Source organism: Salmo salar, chromosome ssa13 (genome assembly GCF_905237065.1).
Source record: "Salmo salar chromosome ssa13, Ssal_v3.1, whole genome shotgun sequence".
NCBI classification, from domain to species: Eukaryota; Metazoa; Chordata; class Actinopteri; order Salmoniformes; family Salmonidae; genus Salmo; species Salmo salar.
Window position 1 is genome coordinate 65,811,141 of NC_059454.1, and position 19,983 is coordinate 65,831,123.

The following is a 19,983-nucleotide window of genomic DNA, read 5'->3' on the forward strand; positions in this document are numbered from 1 at the left end:
GTGATCCGTCATCCACACTGATATGTCTGCCAGACATGCAGAGATGCGATTTGCCACCTGGTTATCAGAAGGGGGAAAGGAGAAGATTAGTTGTGTGTTGTCTGCATAGCAATGATAGGAGAGACCATGTGAGGATATGACAGAGCCAAGTGACTTGGTGACTTGGTGTATAGCGAGAATAGAAGAGGGCCTAGAACTGAGCCCTGGGGGACACCAGTGGTGAGAGCACGTGGTGCGGAGACAGATTCTCGCCACGCCACCTGGTAGGAGCGTCCTGTCAGGTAGGACGCAATCCATGAGTGAGCCGCGCCGGAGATGCCCAACTCGGAGAGGGTGGAGAGGAGGATCTGATGGTTCACAGTATCAAAGGCTGCAGATAGGTCTAGAAGGATGAGAGCAGAGGAGAGAGAGTTAGCTTTAGCAGTGCGGAGAGCCTCCGTGACACAGAGAAGAGCAGTCTCAGTTGAATGACCAGTCTTGAAACCTGACTGATTTGGATCAAGGAGGTCATTCTGAGAGAGATAGCAAGAGAGCTGGACAAGGACGGCATGCTCAAGAGTTTTGGAGGGGAAAGAAAGAAGGGATACTGGTCTGTAGTTGTTGACATCGGAGGGATCGAGTGTTGGTTTTTTGAGAAGGGGTGCAACTCTCTCTCTCTTGAAGACGGAAGGGACGTAGCCAGCGGTCAAAGATGAGTTGATGAGCGAGGTGAGGTAAGGGAGAAGGTCTCCGGAAATGGTCTGGAGAAGAGAGGAGGGGATAGGGTCAAGAGGGCAGGTTGTTGGGCGGCCGGCCGTCACAAGTCGCAAGATTTCATCTGGAGAGAGAGGGGAGAAGGAGGTCAAAGCATAGGGTAGGGCAATGTGAGCAGGACCAGCGGTGTCGTTTGACTTAACAAATGAGGATCGGATGTCGTCAACCTTCTTTTCAAAATGGTTGACAAAGTCATCCGCAGAGAGGGAGGAGGGGGGAGGGGGAGGAGGATTCAGGAGGGAGGAGAAGGTGGCAAAGAGCTTCCTAGGGTTAGAGGCAGATGCTTGGAATTTAGAGTGGTAGAAAGTGGCTTTAGCAGCAGAACCAGAGGAAGAAAATGTGGAGAGGAGGGAGTGAAAAGATGCCAGGTCCACAGGGAGGCTAGTTTTCCTCCATTTCCGCTCGGCTGCCCGGAGCCCTGTTCTGTGAGCTCGCAATGAGTCGTCAAGCCACGGAGCAGGAGGGGAGGACCGAGCCGGCCGGGAGGATAGGGGACATAGAGAGTCAAAAGATGCAGAAAGGGAGGAGAGGAGGGTTGAGGAGGCAGAATCAGGAGATTGGTTGGAGAAGGATTGAGCAGAGGGAAGAGATGATAGGATGGAAGAGGAGAGAGTAGCAGGAGAGAGAGAGTGAAGGTTGCGACGGCGCAATACCATCTGAGTAGGGGCAGAGTGAGTAGTGTTGGAGGAGAGCGAGAGGGAAAAGGATACAAGGTAGTGGTCAGAGACTTGGAGGGGAGTTGCAGTGAGATTAGTAGAAGAACAGCATCTAGTAAAGATGAGGTCAAGCGTATTGCCTGCCTTGTGAGTAGGAGGGGACAGTGAGAGGGTGAGGCCAAAAGAGGAGAGGAGTGGAAAGAAGGAGGCAGAGAGAAATGAGTCAAAAGTAGACGTGGGGAGGTTAAAGTCACCCAGAACTGTGAGGGGTGTGCCATCCTCAGGAAAGGAACTTATCAAGGCATCAAGCTCATTGATGAACTCTCCAAGGGAACCTGGAGGGCGATAAATGATAAGGATGTTAAGCTTGAATGGGCTAGTGACTGTGACAGCATGGAATTCAAAGGAGGAGATAGACAGATGGGTCAGGGGAGAAAGAGAGAATGTCCACTTGGGAGAGATGAGGATTCCAGTGCCACCACCCCGCTGACCAGATGTTCTCGGGGTGTGTGAGAACACGTGGTCAGACGAGGAGAGAGCAGTAGGAGTAGCAGTGTTTTCTGTGGTAATCCATGTTTCCGTCAGCGCCAAGAAGTCGAGGGACTGGAGGGTAGCATAGGCTGAGATGAAACTCTGCCTTGTTGGCCGCAGACCGGCAGTTCCAGAGGCTGCCGGAGACCTGGAACTCCACGTGGGTCGCGCGCACTGGGACCACCAGGTTAGAGTCGCAGCGGTCATGCGGTGTGAAGCGTTTGTGTGGCCTGTGCAGAGAGGAGAGAACAGGGATAGACAGACACATAGTTGACAGGCTACAGGAGAGGCTACGCTAATGCAAAGGAGATTGGAATGAAAATTAACTAAACAACTGGGGAAGTGAGAGAGCCGAGGTCCAACCTCACTAACCATTCACTGAAACACTCAAATATAACTTTTCCAACTTCCACTTAGAAATTATAATTGATGTAAACTACAGTGGTTCAATGTTTCCTGGAATAGGCTCAAACTTAGTTTATCCAGCTATGTAACTTGGTACAGTATTCTTCCGTGAAACCCACCCAGTGCACCGTGTCCTATGACGCTGTAGCTAACAGGCATGCTAGCATCCAATAACACAAGGTTAGCACCAATACTTGGTTACAACAAACTACCAATGGATCATTCATGTCCGTGTCTAGTTCCTTTCATAACGCAGAAGTAATTAAACGTTGGCCAGCTAACACAAAGGCAGTCCTGTTAGCGACACAAGTGGACTACACAACTCGAAAGCTTACGTTACAAAAATCTTATTGACTAAAATGATACAGTACCGCTAGCTGGTAGAGTTGGCTAGCTAGCAGTGGCTGCGTTTACCTTTATCTTTGATACAAAGACAACTATGTAGCTAGCTAACGTTACACTAATCAAATCGTTCCGTTGTAATGTATTTAGTTTCTACAGTGCTGCTAGTTGGTAAAGTTGGCTAGCTAGCAGTGGCTGTGGTGTTGTGATGTTGACGCCGTTTGGAAAATGGCGCGAACGAACGAATACAGCTGGCTAGCTAACCTTGTTAGTTTCTCAAAGTTAGTTTCTCAAAGCTACACCTACACATTTAGCTATACCTTTAACCTTGATGCAAAGACAACTATGTAGCTAGCTAGCTAACATTACACTAATCAAATCGTTCCGTTGTAATGTAATGTAATGAAATGTAATATTACCTGTAATATTATTATTCTACAATGTAGAAAATAGTATAAATAAAGAAAAACCCTTGAATGAGTCCAAACGTTTGACTGGTACTGTATGTGGCGTTTAGGTGTGTTTACCCTCTACTACACCACTGGATGCAACACACAATGTTGCACGATGATGTGTTAGGCTACAATATGATGCAACGTAACACAGTGCGCTGGCACAGTGTATGTGGGTGCTCAATTTCTCCTACATGACTAGGACAACAAAGCCTTGATGATGTGCAAATCACTCTCTGCTTCAGGAGAGATGGAGAACGAGAGTTACATAGAGTTACGAGACAGTAGTGGTTTGTTTTTTGTTGACACATGTACACGTCGTTGTTATGTCTAACGGTTTGTAGACGAATGGAGGAAGAAACTCAGAAGGCATCAAAGCCTGGGTTTTCTCTCTCGCTCTTTCTATCTCACTTTCTCCCTGTCCCTCTCTCCCTCTCCTCTATATCTTCTTCTTCAGCCCTAGGCATTTGCAAGCTGCAAAGAGAGGGACTCCCAACAACACTGTAATACTTTGAAAAAATAACGCTGTCAAACCCAGCGTAGCAACAATAAAACAACCACAAAAAAACATGTTTATCTGTTCCCTTTACAATGGAACAGTTCAAACGCTTTGAACACACTTTTTACCCATGTGCCATTCTTTCATTTAGACACTCGCCGTGCATGAAGAAGTCAGCATAACTGTTCATTATGGTGTGTCTTTTAAGCACACACACACACACACACACACACACACACACACACACACGCCACACAACAAAGCACAAGCAATTATAGCATCAGGGCTCGAGACACCAAGGCACCTTAAGCAGAAACTGCAGTGTGTATGTAAAGACTTATAACACATAACTTTTCATATTAAAGCCGGTGTGTTTGTAGAGAGACTTATTAGGTAGACAGACTCATTAAACTAGAAATCATGTTTTAAGATGGAAACATTAGAGGAAATTTGATATTTTGTGGATGTTTGGGGTAGTTTTTATTCCGTAGGCAACAAAGGGCTTCTCTTGTAGGGATTTGAATGGGTTGGTGCACGATCTGCAATGTCTCTCTCTCTCTTTACCTACCACTGTCTGCTCTCTGTACTCGCTGTCTATTCTTACATGCACCATTTCTCCCTTTAAGAGATTAAAATGTTTAGTAAACAAATTTAGTAACTAACTTATCTCTCTTTCTCTCTCTCTCTCTCTTCCCCCCTTCCATACCTCCTCCACAGTCTGCTCGCAGTACTCGCGGGGCGTATTCGCCATCTTTGGCCTGTACGACAAGCGCTCGGTGCACACGCTGACGTCGTTCTGCGGGGCGCTGCACATCTCCCTCATCACGCCCAGCTTCCCCACCGAGGGAGAGAGCCAGTTCACGCTGCAGCTTCGGCCCTCCATCCGCGGAGCGCTGCTCTCGCTACTCGACCACTACGACTGGAACAAGTTTGTCTTCCTCTACGATACGGACCGGGGTAAGTACTTACATTTGTGTGTGATGATGTTTATGATGATGTGTACCTTTTAAGTCTTAATGAAATCAGGAAGTTGCTCAACTGTGTATGATTATATACTACTGAATTGACCTTTTAGTTTGTCACTGACAGTGGTAAGTCGTTGTAATGATACTTAATCATTTATTGGATTTATACACTGATTGTACAAAACCGTACGAACACTGCTCTTTTCACCGTCATTGTAAATAAGAATTTGTTCTATTATTTAAAAAAATTCAAATATATATAAATTCCCGACATAGACTGACCAGGTGAATCCAGGTGAAAGCTATGATCCCTTACTGATGTCACCTGTTAAATCCACTTCAATCAGTGTAGATGAAGGGGAGGAGACAGGTTAAAGAAGGATTTTTAAGCCTTGAAACAATTGAGACAAGGATTGTGTATATGTGTACAGGGGTTGGGGGGGGTGGGGAATAGGCAAGGCAAAAGATTTGTGACTTTTAAGTGTGTCAAGAACTGCAACGCTGCTAGGTTTTTCATGCTCAACAGTTTCCTGTGTGTATCAAGAATAGTCCACCACCCAAAGGACACCCACCCAACTTGACACAACTGAAGCACTGGGTCAACATGGGCCAGCATCCCTGTGGAACGCTTTCAACACCATGTAGAGTCCATGCCTGACGAATTGAAGCTGTTCTGAGGGGGTGCAACTCAATATCAGGAAGTTGTTCCTAATGTTTTGTACACTCAGTGTATAGCTCTTCAAAGCTTTTCCAGTAGCTCAAAGTGCTTTACATAGTAAATGGGGAGATGGAAATGATATTTACATGTCACAGGTGTATGTTGATGTCGTAACCGTGTGTGAGGGGGGGCACATTAAATTGCCTCACGGGCTGGATTTGCCACGGGCAGATTTGCAACGGGAGTTGCAGGTCTCTGTCCCATAGGCACTTGTAAATTGGAAAAGAGTGAATAGGTGCAATTCAGAGGCCAAGGTAAAGTTACAACCATATTACTTATAGCGGTCCAATTCTTTCAGATTCTCATGCCGTAAAGGGCCATTGGAAGGAGAAATGTTGGCTGTGCTTATATTGATTAGAAGACTTAGACTTAGAGATTTTGAGTGAATAATAGCACTTATGTTGTCACATAGGAATGAGAGGCTAAGAGTCAGTGGATGAGGTGCCTTTGCTTACATTGGAGGCGTGGGTTTGAATCCCACTTGTGACACCATGGGTGTTTCTCAATATGCATACTACCGTACTCCACACTCTCCTGCTCTGAGTGCATTCTCCGAAGACGTTTTCTTGAGTCCGTTCTTGTGAGGACAAGAGTATGGAGAGCGCATAAAACATCACATTTGAGAAGCACTCGCACTCCCCCTACTGTGTTACCTCACGCACACTACACCTCCCATTCACTGAACTTTCTTCCAGCCAGGACAATGACAATAGAGACGAAACAAGATATGCACAAAGCATGACGTTTAATTTCATAATTATCAGCTATATATAGCTATATGTGAATCGTAATGGTCTAACTAGTTAAATGGCCAAATGACCTTAAACTAATGTTATGCCAGGTAGATGTCCATTTTTTTTATGGGTAGCTAGCTACCACTTCTTAATGTCTAGCTAGCTAGCCAGTTGGCCCTGTTGCCTTACTATGGACTTACCCATTCACTGAACCTTCTCCCAGCCAGGACAATGGCAATAGAGACAAAACAAGATATGCACAAAGCAAATGCTTTATTTCATAACTATCAGCTAGCTATATATGAATTGTAATAATCAAACTAACCAGATAGTTTAAAAATTACCTAAAACTAATGTTATGCAAGGTAGATGTCAATTCTTTGTGGGTAGTTAGCTACTAATTATTTGTGGCTAGCTAGTTAGCTAACAGTAGTAGTTAGCCAGTTCGCCCTATTGACTAACTATGGGCTTGCAATCTACACACACTACAGTGGGTTTTGTAGGCAGGTAAACATGCCAAAATTAACACAGAATGTATTTATTAACGTTTTCAAGATGCAATATTGTAGTCAGACAACATATGAGATGTGAATGGGCAACATTTCATTCCGAAGTCTGAGTTTATTTTCTCTTGCTTCAGCTCAAATAATGGTTTCAATAAATGTTGTGTCGTTTTTTACTTGGTTATGTCATATTTCTGTCCATACTTTTTATTCAAGCTTGCATTGATACGTGCTTTGAAATGTGTACAAGCGGAGTATGCATCCGTTCGGCATACTTTTATTTGGACTCGTGCTCCGACCCCCCCCCCGTGCTCCAGATTGCGTGCTCAGAGCACGGTAGTATGCATATTGAGAAACATCCAATGTTATGTTTGATCCTTGATGAATTGACAAGCTGGGGGGGCGTAGGTTTAGCTACTACAACAAGATGATTGAGCTAGCTAACTACATTGGTGTGTAGCTATGAACAATCACTTTGTGCATGGTGCGTTGCATTATGGGAACTGTAGTCTTTATTGTTAACACATAACAACACAGTGACAAGTGCCACCTCTAAGTGGGACCCCAGCCTGCTGCAGTAACTGTACAGTAGTAGTGTGTTAGGAGCTGGGGCCAACACACAGCAAAGGCTTTGCTTTACAGGTCTTGGTGTAAGTTTGAGCATTCATATGTTTAGCTCCAAAGGTCATATATATTACAAAGATCATATATGTACATGATCTGCATTTAGTCATTAATAATGTGTCAGTGTAATGTGTATCTATGGCTCTTTGCATTCAGGACATCAACTACAGTCCTTAGAAATAGAATGTCTAGAATGGGAGATTATTGGTAATTATAGATCAGAGTAGGCAATGCAGGGTCTGGACCATCTCAATTACCCCTACTCTATGTGGAAACCCCTACAGTGGAAGTGTGAATGGATGCTGTCCTAAAATAATGGTTGTCTGTGCTATCTGGTGGACGGGCATGTCTTGGGGCCAAAGGAGGCTACAGACCAAATCTACCAATCGATAGGCAGGGAGGTGTCCTGTCAGGGAAGTGGAATAGGGAACCACGCTGGGGGGGTAATGAAACAAAAGAAAGGATCTGTTCCAAATGGCACCATATTCCCTATTTAGTGCACTACTATTGACCAGAGCCTTGTTGGATGCAAATGGAGCCTGACCGAAAGATGTGCACTATAAAGGGATTAGGGTGCCATTTGGAGTGCACTGAAAGTGAGAACGGCAGTGTCTTTCCAGGAAGCCGCTAGCATCGCTGTAATATTAATATCAATTATTTTTTTCTCTCACTCTTACTCTCTCCCTCTCTGGGTAGAGGTACTGAGGTTCCTGTTCCACTAATGAGCAACGCCAGAACCAGGGTCCACAGCGCATCCTTCTCTCTTGGTCTAGAGCAGCCTTTCTGAAAGTATGGGATGCGACCCAAGGTGGGTCGCGGACTTGTTAATGGTGGGTCGCGACGTGTCAGAGTAAATGTATAATTATTTCATGAATTACTGGAATTGATTTGGCCAAGTGCATCTGCGCTCGCTGCATAGCAGCGGTCTCTGCTCAGTTTGGCAGTTGCGCGAGTGTGAGAGGGAGATGCCCGTGTCCTTCACGGTTTACCGGATCTTTTTCTCTGCAGTTTTCTTGAAGATCACGCCGCGACACACACGATGCAGCGCTGTAGTTCGAGCCATGAATTGTAATGAAACGCGTATACAGCGATGAGTTTCTCTCTCTTTCATACACACTTATGAGGAGCGCCCACAATGTGTTTTGTGTGGGAAAATGCTTAGTAATGAGTCTCTCATAACGAACAAATTAATAAAAACGACTCGTCCTGACCAAACATCCACAGCATGATGGTTAACCCAGGGGGTTCATTCAGAACAGGGCAGAATGCTTCATGAAACAGTGCTTCATGAAACAGTGCTTCGACAGTGGAAAGTGAGTCAGCTAGCAAGGCATTGTTGTCATTTTATAACAGGTGATGATAAGCAGAAATAAGGGAGTACTATCTCTCATAGTAGTAGATGTGAGTTTCACTTTCAAACAATCCCCTGGCCTCCTTGTACACAGTTAATAGCTAACATTCGCCAAAGCAAGCTAGCTACTGACAGTGCAACCCTAGGAACAGTACATATTAATATGAAAAATGATCAGGCCTACTGTACATCTTACTGTAGAAATTATTGTTGAAAACAAGTCTAGGTTGGAACTGTTACTGTTAAAATACAATAATTGTTATTCTTAACTGGAATAAACTGAAGCGAGGCAAACACAGTTCTGGGTTGCTCATCTACAGCAGGAGGAAGTGGTCTCCTGCGTGACTGAGAAAGCAGTAGATGTTCTGGTCCAGTTTGGCACCACATACCTATGCGAGTCAGGGTTCTCAACTCTGACATACAGAAACAGTTTCAAGGCTGAGCATAACCTCAGTGTTGTACTGTCAAAAACGGAGCCCAGAATAGACATGCTCTCATTAGCACTGTGTGGGTGTTTTCTGGTCTACATCTGTGTGATGTGATCAATCAGTTTATTCCAGTTCAGAATAAACAATCTGTACTGTATTTTAACAGCAACAGTTCCAACCTAGACTTTCTTTCAAACAATAATTTCTACAGTAATAACAGTAGGCCTGATCATTTTTAATCTGTACTGTTACTTAGGGTTGCACTATCAACAAGCCTGTGTGTGTGTTCTGTTATTCACCTGTGTGATGTGATCAGTCAGTTTATTACAGTTCAAAATGAAAAATATTTATTGTATTTTAACAGCAACAGTTCCAACCTAGACAGATATGTACAGTGAGGGAAAGAAGTATGTGATCCCCTGCTGATTTTGTACATTTGCCCACTGACAAAGAAATTATCAGTCTATAATTTTAATGGTAGGTTTATTTGAACAGTGAGAGAAAAATCAATTTCTAACATTTTTGACATGCGTTTTTCTGGATTTTTTTGTTGTTATTCTGTCTCTCACTGTTCAAATAAACCTACCATTCAAATTATAGACTGATCATTTCTGTCAGTGGGCAAACGTACAAAATCAGCAGGGGATCAAATACTTTTTTCCCTCACTGTAAGAGTGTTTTTAATGGGGAAAATAAACATTAATAGATATTTATATGGATATTTAATTTCATTATTTGTTTTTGTCTATATTGCATTTGTTTTAGGCATAAGGGCAATGAAATGTACCGATATGTATGTATGTATGTATGTATGTATGTATGTATGTATGTATGTATGTATGTATGTATGTATGTATGTATGTATGTATGTATGTATGTATGTATGTATGTATAGGTGCATATTTTCCTAAGCTTGGGTCACAGGAAAACACAGAATTTCTCATTTGGGTCCCAGGCTGAAAAAGTTTAAGAACCCCTGGTCTAGAGCTCTCTCTCTCTTTCCATCCCTTTCTTTTTCACTCACTTTCTTTCAATATCTATCTCTCCCTTCCCCCCTCTCCACTTTCTTTCTTTCTCTTGCCCTCTCTCTCCTTCGCTCTCTCCTTTCTTTCTCTCCCTTCTTTCTCTCCCTCCCCTCTCTCTGTCTCTGTCCTTCCCTCTCTCTCTCCTTCCCCCCTCTCTCTCTCTCCTTCTCTTACAACTATCAATAATGGCTCACCTATTATCAGATGTGTTTCAACCCAGAAGGGCTGTAGCTACCCTTTACCACATACCTCATGTCAGTTGAACATGATGAAAATAGCCCTTAATAACATCGTCAGTTCAGTTCTCTCTTTCTCTCTCTCTCACTCACTGTCTCACTCTCTCTCTACCTCTGTGTCTCGTTGTCTCGGAGGACTGGGCAGAGGTACTGAGGTTCCTATTCCACTAATGAGCAATGCCAGTACTAAGAAACGCACCGCATCCTTCTCTCTTGGTCTAGAGCTCTCTCTCTCTCCATCCCTTTCTTTCTCGCTCGCTCTCTTGCTCGCTCTCTCACTCTCTCTCACTCTCTTGCTCGCTCTCTCACTCTCTCGCTCTCTCGCTCGCTCTCTCACTCTCTCGCTCTCTCTCGCTCACTCACTCTCTCACTCTCTCTCTCTCGCTCTCTCTCTCTAATCTATCAATAACGGCTCACCCTGTTCTCAGATGTGTTTCAACCCAGAAGGGATGTAACTACAGTATACCACATACCTCATATCAGTTGAACATGACGGAAATAGCCCTTAATAACATCTTCAGTTCAAACAGTCAATACATATTCCCAAAGCATACAGTATGTACATATTAAGCGTGATCTAGGATCAGTTTTGTCCCTGAATCTGTGACAATAGTCATGCCAAGGATATGCCGACTGTGTTAAAGCCCCTGAATTCATTATTTGTCCAAACAGCAGCCCCTGTTGTTCTGGGATTGATTTGCACTTTTCACACCAAAGTACGTTCATCTCTAGGAGACAGAACGCGTCTCCTTCCTGAGCGGTATGATGCCTACGTGGTCCCATTGTGTTTATACTTGTGTACTATTGTTTGTACTGTTGAACGTGGTACCTTCAGGCGTTCGGAAATTGCTCCCAAGGATGAACCAGACTTGTGGAGGTCTACAATTCTTTTTCTGAGGTCTTGGCTGATTTCTTTAGATTTTCCCAGGATGTCACGAAAGAGGCACTGAGTTTGAAGGTAGGCCTTGAAATATATCCACAGGTACACCTCCAATTGACTCAAATGATGTCAATTAGCCTATCAGAAGCTTCTAAACCCATAACATAATTTTCAGGAATTTAAAGGCACAGTCAAGTTAGTGTATGTAAACTTCTGACCCACTGGAATTGTGATACAGTGAATTATAAGCGAAATAATCTGTCTGTAAACAATTGTTGGAAAAATTACTTGTGTCATGCACCAAGTAGATGTCCTAATCGACTTAACAAAACTATAGTTTGTTTACAAGAAATTTGTGGAGTGGTTGAAAACCGAGTTTTAATGACTCCAACCTAAGTGTATGTAAACTTCCAACTTCAACTGTATGTAAACATTATTAAAGTGGCATTATACTACTCCTGCTATTGCTGTTTCTACTGTTTCTGTCACAACACCAGCTGCCGAGCTCTACTGAAGGCCTAAACATGGGCTGTTGTAGTACGGTGAGAAAACGCAGCAGCTTCACCACATGCATCGATGTCTGTATTGACACTGCAGCTGTCAAGGTCTCACCGACCAGCGTGGAGCACTGACGTGCCCCACACCCTCGTAGACCCCGTCAAACCATTTCAGCAGAATGTATTTTCCTCGTGCATTTCTTCCTTTAAATTTTCTGCGTCACTTTCATCCCTGTGGACAAAGGTGGTTAAAATGACATCATTCCAACCACCTTACCAGAACTGCCCATTGAGATGATAATAATAACTGTTATCCACCTTCCTATCTATGACCCGGTAAGGCTTGGAATATCTTCCTCTAGACTTCTCCTGTACCAGCAGTACTCTACTCAGCTACCTTTTCCAATCTGTTCCTGTCTTAACTGCTTTAACTGCAGATCAGTGGAGATATTTTAAAAAAAATGTGCCACTCTGCTTTGGAAGTAGTGAAACATTTGACATATTTTTTTTGTATCTACTCGGAGTAGACTTCTCCTTCTCCTTGCAATATAGTGGAAAAGCTCCCTGTAAGTGGAATATCATAGTCATGTGCTCAGCTGTGGCCGTGCAAGGGGGAAGGCCCAGGCTTTCTCTCTCTCTCGCGCTCTCTTTCTCTCTCACTCTCTCTCTCGCTCTCTGTCTCTCTCTCTGTCTCTCTCCTTCCCTCTCTGTCTCTCTCTCCTTACCTCTCTGTCTCTCTCTCTCTTTCCCTCTCTGTCTCTCTCTCTGTGTCTATCTCTCTCTCTGTGTCTGTCTAACTCTCTGTGTCTGTCTGTCTATCTTTCTCATATAGACAGATGTGTACCAAACAGCGGGGTCTCCAAGTCAGGATGAATGACTCAGTTTAAAAGGTTAGGTCTCTCAGGAGTATTGTGCTCTCTCTCTCCACCCGGACTACATTCGGACCCACTCCATCACTCTCCATCTCCCTGTAGTTTACTGCAGTAGACCAGCGCTGTTTGAAAGTCATTAATTTCATATAACCACTGCCTCCTAGTGGCAGGGAATGGCAGTGTGCAACAAGGAGCGGGAGAAGGAAATGGGGGAGGGGAGGCTGTACTCTGTGGTGCAGGCAGGCAGCTAGCGCGATGACGCTGATTGTGGTTAGCTGCTGCTCTACACACAGCCCTGGGCTACAGATTCATCAGCTGGTAATCAGTGGCAGGAAGGCAGAAAAAAAGGTGTGTAGAAAGGCAGGCAGGCGGGTAGAAAGGTGGGCGGACAAGGAGGAAGGCAGGCCTTAGCGCTCGTCTCTGGTTGGTGGGGCTGGTGTAGGGGGACTGAGGCATGTGATTGCAAATAGAACAATATAGGATTTTGTGTCATTACATAGAAAGGAATTACTGTTGCTGCAGTGGGCTGTTATGTGTCTGCCATAGGCCTCACTTTAAGGAGAGAGAGAGAGTCTGTGTGTGGGGAGGGCTTGTTCGTGTTTGTGTGTGTATGCATGCGTGCATGTCTGTTCTGTCTGTTCTGTGCGTGTGTGTGTGTGTACATGCGTGTTTGTTCGTGCACATGCTTGTGTGTGTGTGTGTGTTTCTGTGCCTTGTCTATACTGTATAAGCCTTAATGGTTGCACTTAGATTCTTTGTTGACAGGGCCTATTATGGGCTTTGCTTTCATCTCCACTGTGTAATTGCATTGATATCACTGACATGAGAAGAGAAGTTGCACCTGGTTCTCTGACTGAAACACTGTAATCACAGCCATATAGATATATGGGCCACTAGCCAACTAGTCATTAGCTCTGTCTATGAAGCACGAACCTATTATATTTTCAGAATTGTCATCTTGGGGTTGTTATCATCAGGGTCATGTTCATTAGGCACCAAATGGGAGAAAATGGACTGAAACTGAAACTATGGACCTGAACTATAATTTTCTTTTCCGTTGCAAGAGGATTTAAAATGTTTTAGGTTCAATTAAATTCATCCTGAATTTAATTCCGCTGCTATATCGATTGCTCCATACATTCATTGCGGAGAAGAATCGCTAGTGTGCGTAGCCTTTTGCTGGATCGATGTGGACAGGTGGTCAGGCTACTAATGAACACAACCCAAGGGGGGATTTAAAAAACTCACTCTTGTGAACTCTATAAAATCGACAGGATTTTTTAAAATGTATCTTTTGATCTTGTGGTGTTATTTATGTCAATGTGGTCTGTACATTTCAGAAAAAAAGTTTTGCAACGGAAATCAAAAGTTTCCATTTCTTATTGGACAAATGCAGGTAGTCCCAGCCCTATTTCCATCAGTTTTCTTCCTTTTGAACACAGCACAAGTCTTCTGCAGGATTTATCCACTCCTCTGTCACAGGTGTGTGTTAAAGCTGAGGCAGGTACTGGTACACACAGATTTGTTTTAACCTTTATTTAACTAGGCAAGTCAGTTAAGAACAATTTCTTATTTTCAATGACGGCCTAGGAACAGTGGGTTAACTGCATTGTTCAGGGGCAGAACAGCATATTTTTACCTTGTCAGCTCAGGGATTCAATCCTGCAACCTTTCGGTTAGTAGTCCAACACTCTAACCACTAGGCTACCTGCCACCTCACATGCATATACACACTCGCAATCTAATGCACACATACGGACATACACACATGTAAATAGTGCCACACGTGCACTCAAACGTATACAGTTGCTGTTTTGATTTATGTTGTCCTTGATGTCTTTTGTTTTTGCATTGTTGTTTTCCTTTGTCTTTATCCTTTTTCTCTTCATTTTGTTGGTTGTTGGTGCATTGGGGGGACAGTGGCTGGGGGGGGGCTTGGGGCTGGGAATGGAGGGAAAGTTTTTTTTCGGGGGGCGGTGGGGGGGATCTCGGATTGTTTAAGGGCAGCTCTCGGGGAACTGTGGGAGAATCTTGGATGGTTGGTGGCCTGGCTGTTGGGAGTTTGGCCCGGTGGCCGATAGGTTGCTGGTTTGGGTCTCCGTTTTGACTTGGTGGGAGATCTGTTGGCGTGCTCCTTGGGCGGGGCTCTTGATCCTGGTTGCTCCTGTGAGTCGCTCTGGATGGGAGTCTGATAGATGACTGAATATAATGTAAATGTTGAGCGGCTTCACTGCAGGTAGATTGTATGTTTTTATATTCAATAATATGTCTTCTTTTTTTTAAACTGAGGCAGTGGTGTGTGTGTGTGACCGACCATCGTCCTTGTCCTCCTGGCACAGACACAGAGAGACACCACTCTAATAGGGTGCACAGGAAAATAGAGAGTGAGAAAGGGGGGTTGGGTTGCCAGACGTGGATACTCGAGCACAGGTTAATCTACTAATTGGGAGCAGAGGGAGAAAGGTTGCCAGATTGTGATGGCCACCAGGAAGGGCCGTTTAAGTGGGACATCTGTTACTGTTGGAGAGGAGAGAAGAAGCGCCGTGTGGGGCTCCCCTAACTTCCTCTCATCTCTCTATCATCCCTCTATATATACAAGGCCCCAGCAGCCCAGGGTCCCCCTCTAGAGTACCAATGGTTCCTACCACTCCACCAATCACTGATCAAAGAGACTATGCCATCTACTCAATTATGAGGGTTTAGTTGCTGGACTAGTTAGTATTAAGAATCTGCGTAGTAGCAAAGGGTTAGAACTCTGAACTCAACACAGATAAAGAGGTCTAATTGGATGCAGGGCTTCTTGGGGGGAGCACATGCTTGTTGTTTTTGTAAAGCCAGGGTTTTTAGATTGTGGTGTCAGCTTGATGATATCAGTAATATTCAGCAACATGGTTCATTCGTTCCATTTGAAACCTTCTGTGCCTCAACATTTCCCAGCCAAAAGGAAGCAGGGTTGGGTTCAATTTGAATTTAGTTTGGATTTGGATTGGGCCCAAAATGTTACTGTTGATTTGGGGATCAGCACTGTAAATTAGTGTAAGATCAGATGTGATAGTGCAATGCACTGTTATACATTCAGTATGTCAATCTTTTAATTGTCCCTATGTAAATAAAGTATTGGAATGACATGCTGTGATCTGATTTGCTGTTGGTCCCTCAGGTTACGCCCTACTGCAAGCCATCATGGAGAAGGCGGGCCAGAACAGCTGGCAGGTGAGCGCCATCTGTGTGGAGAAATTCAACGACGCGGCCTACCGGCGCCTCCTGGAGGACCTGGACCGACGGCAGGAGAAGAAATTTGTCATCGACCTGGAGGCCGAGAGGCTCACCAACATGCTGGAGCAGGTGAGATCAGTTAGCCAGTCAGTCAGTCAAGGCAGAGAGGAAGGAAGGAAGACAGGCAGGCAGTCAGACAGCTCAATTCGGTCTCAAGTAGCAAAATTTGAATTGTGTTTTTTGCATTGGATAGAAGTAGAGACTCAGAGCTAGAAAATGGTATATTATACACTACAGTCGAGTATAATGGGAAAGTAATTCTGCTTTGAAAGTTGATAAACTTGTAACCCCACTTTTGAGAAAATGTCTCTTGAATGTTTTGGTACACCTACTGGAGAGCTCTTTGTCTACACCCATTCAGCATTGTTCAAACCCACTTAAGCCTTAGACCCACCCATCTCTTTAAGGATTCACATGTGATGCCATGTGCTAAACAGAATGAATTTGGTAGTGTTGTAAACAACCAAAGATTTCAAGACTGAAGGCTGGTTTATACTACGTCTATCAACATGTCTGTAGACAGTTGTCACAGTGACATCATGAACATTCTATTGTTGTCCGACATCAAACTTGTCGTTATCGTTATAAAAAAGTATAAACACAAAAACGACAGGCTGCATGACATTAGCAGCCTGGTGGTCCAAAATAGCAAAACTGGGGTATTTTAACACCAATAAACCCATCCATTTAAAAATGAATGAATTATATGTCAATCTAGCAAACCAGGTAACTAAAAGCAATTTTACAAGTCCTCAACTGGCAGCTTAATTAAATAGTACCCGCAAAACACCAGTCTCGACATCAACAGTGAAGAGGCGACTCCGGGATGCTGGCTTTCTAGGCAGAGTGTCAAAGGAAAAGCCATATCTCAGACTGGCCAATAAAAATAAAAGATTTAGATGGGCAAAAGAACACAGACACTGGACAGAGGAACTCTGCCTAGAAGGCCAGCATCGCGGAGTCGCCTCTTCACTGTTGACGTTGAGACTGGTGTTTTGCGGGTACTATTTAATGAAGCTGCCAGTTGAGGACTTGTGAGGCGTCTGTTTCTCAAACTAGACACTCTAATGTACTTGTCCTCTTGCTCAGTTGTGCACCGGGGCCTCCCACTCCTCTTCCTATTCTGGTTAGAGCCAGTTTGCACTGTTCTGTGAAGGGAGTAGTACACAGCGTTGTACTAGATCTTCAGTTTCTTGGCAATTTCTCGCATGGAATAGCCTTCATTTCTCAGAACAAGAATAGACTGACGAGTTTCAGAAGAAATGTATTTGTTTCTGGCTATTTTGAGCCTGTAATCGAACGCACAAATGCTGATGCTCCAGATACTCAACTAGTCTAAAGAAGGCCAGTTTTATTGCTTCTTTAATCAGGACGACAGTTTTCAGCTGTGCTAACATAATTGCAAAAGGGTTTTATAATGATCAATTAGCCTTTTAAAATGATAAACTTGGATTAGCTAACACAACGTGCCAATAGAACACAGGAGTGGTGGTTGCTGATAATGCACCTCTGTACGCCTATGTAAATATTTCATAAAAAATCTGCCATTTCCAGCTACAATAGTCATTTACAACATTAGCAATGTCTACACTGTATTTCTGATCAATTGTATTTTATTTTAATGGACAGAAAATGTGCTTTTCTTTCAAATACAAGGACATTTCTAAGTGACCCAAAACTTTTGAACGGTAGTGGATATTTTTTTAATTAACAAAATACTTTTTCACATAGGTAGTGCACTGGAGCTTTAATAGTCTTGTATTCGTGGATCAATATTATAGCCATCTGCAGTGCGGGCAATTTTCTTCTTTCCAGCAGCTCCCACCCTCCCATGTCGATAAAAGAATCGCAGCACCCATACCCACAAACTATTTCCTGCAGCTATGCGCCACTCAGTTGCCTGTACTGTATGTAGTCAGAGTTGAATTAACCAAATAACCCCCTTCTCTGTTTCATAGTGTACTCCTCCGCCGCCCCCAGGCAACCAGTGTCTCTATCTCACATTTCAATTATTCAGCAAATCTCCACTCCGGCATATCACTGTGCTAACAACTCAGTGTGTATGTGAGGGTGTGTGTGTGTGTGTGTGTGTGTGTGTGTGTGTGTGTGTGTTTGTGATCCCTGGACACACAATCAACAGTACCCGTCATATCTCTGTAGGCCTCAGTACACACAACATCTAAATTAGCAGGTCAAATCTTCTTCTTTTTTTACCTCTGCATGGGTCCCCTTTTAAAGGGTGATTTAAAAATGTTTTTTGCTTATTTTTAAATTCCCTCAGGTGTTATTGTTTCCTCCAAACCGTTTTTCATTTTGTTACCTGGTTATTTAGCGATGTCCAGAAAAATGTAGCTCGCATTTTTGGAGAATGGAGCTATGCTAGTGGAAACAGATTATATTTGTAAGCGGGACATTCAAACACATTAGGCTAAAACTTTAAAGACACAACAATGGATGCTTTACTGAGCATTCATAAAGTCTTAATAATCACTACGTAGATACTGTACCTCACAAATCCTCTGTAAGCAGAGTCATACTACATGGCGACGTAAGCAGCAGCTGTCTTGAGTTCAAAGTCTGTTTAGCTATTTGAAATCTGCTTGTGTTCGATGATGATGCCAATGATTCAATGAACATTCTCTGTCTCTATCTCCATGCCGGGAGCATTGTCATGTCTTGCCTCGCCTCAGTGTCTGTCTGTCTTTTTCCTTGTGTGGCACTCATCCGGATGCCTACTCATTTGTTTAGACAGTCGGCACGTCTGATTTCTCCCCATGAAAGACAATGTTCACGCGCTGGCAAGCCGCACACACTGGGGTGTCATTCAACTGACAGCCAATTAAGCATGCTAATGCTAATTCAGTCGGGTTCACTTAAAATCTGTCGAACGTTTGTCCCTTTCCAGTCGGGTTGACTTAACGTTTCTCTAACGTTTCTCCTCCCCTTCTCTCGCAGATTGTCAGCGTCGGAAAACATGTCAAAGGCTACCATTACATCATGGCTAACTTGGTGAGGGAGAAAATCCTGGCATGTCTTGACTACATCCTTATTCTTCCTTCTTCTCTCTGTCTCTCTCTCTCTTCCCCCCCCTCTCTTCTCGTCTATGTAATTAGTATTCAGCCCATTTCCACAGTGACAGTGTATTAATGATGTCCAGATCAGGACAGCTCAGTGTGTGTGTGTGTGTGTGTGTGTGTGTGTGTGTGTGTGTGTGTGTGTGTGTGTGTGTGTGTGTGGGGGGGGGTTGTGTGCATGAGTGGGAGCGTGGGTGTGAGTGTGACACAGCATTGGAGGCATCAGAGCACTGGGCTGAGAGAGATTACTGTTGGCACAATCCTTCTTACCAGCTCTCTGCTGTAGAAGCAGGGCGTCGACAGAATTCAGACTCAGCCGGTGATCTTAGAAAAGTCTAGGGGAGAATTTGGAGAAGTGTTTGGTGTCCTTTTATGTTGTGGTATCACATACTGTACAGGGTCCTGTCTCTGTTTCTCTCCTTTTCGCTCTCTTTGCCTCTCTCCCACTCCCTCTTCTCTTCCCCTTCTTCTTCTCTCTCTCCCCCCATATCTCGCTTTATTTCTATCCCTTTTTCTATTTACCTTTTGCCTACCTCCATCACTCTCCATACCTCTATCTATAAATGTCATTCTCTCATCCTCTCTCTTCTTCTCTGCCCTCTGCCTCCATCCATACCAAATGCTCACTCTCGCCCCCCTTCCCCCCACTCTCTCTCCAGGGGTTTAAGGACATCAACTTGGAGCGCTTCATGCATGGAGGGGCCAACGTGTCGGGCTTTCAGCTGGTGGACTTCAGCAACCCCATGGTTATCAAGCTGATGCAGCGCTGGAACAAGCTGGACCAGAGGGAGTACCCAGGCTCCGACAGCCCCCCAAAGGTAACACCCTACCTGGGGGTTAATAAGTCCTCTTTCATCTTCACTAATGTCCTGCCTTCTCCCCCATCCCCTGAAAAGGGACAGCTCCCTCCCATGGTACACTATGCCTGGGGGTTCTCTGGTGTATCTCTCCTCTAAGGTTTGGAAGATAGCACCCAGGGAGGATTTGTCAGAGCTGAGTCAATCAGGATCAGACCTGAGACCTTTTCCAATGCCATGCCTGTCCTTCTGGGCTCACTTTATGTGGTTTAGGATTCTACAAGACCAACTGTAGAGGTGCAGGGTTAGCTAGGGCATGGAGACGTTCACACACACATACACACACACACACACACATACACACA

At 44.2% G+C, this 19,983-nt stretch overlaps 1 protein-coding gene across 9 annotated transcripts in view; it reads left to right on the forward strand.

Annotated features, from left to right (window-relative positions):
* Window positions 1-19,983, forward strand: part of LOC106567580 (glutamate receptor 4) — a 181,163-nt gene that overhangs the window by 93,467 nt on the left and 67,713 nt on the right. For all 9 annotated transcript variants that reach the window (XR_001320103.2, XR_006758608.1, XR_006758609.1 and 6 more), the window contains exons 3-6: window positions 4,356-4,595; window positions 15,632-15,816; window positions 18,703-18,756; window positions 19,481-19,639. Coding sequence is in view for 5 of the 9 variants with exons in the window: in XM_014137068.2 (XP_013992543.1) it covers window positions 4,356-4,595; window positions 15,632-15,816; window positions 18,703-18,756; window positions 19,481-19,639 (638 nt within the window). In the remaining 4 variants the exon portion in view is untranslated. The remainder of the gene's footprint in view (window positions 1-4,355; window positions 4,596-15,631; window positions 15,817-18,702; window positions 18,757-19,480; window positions 19,640-19,983) is intronic.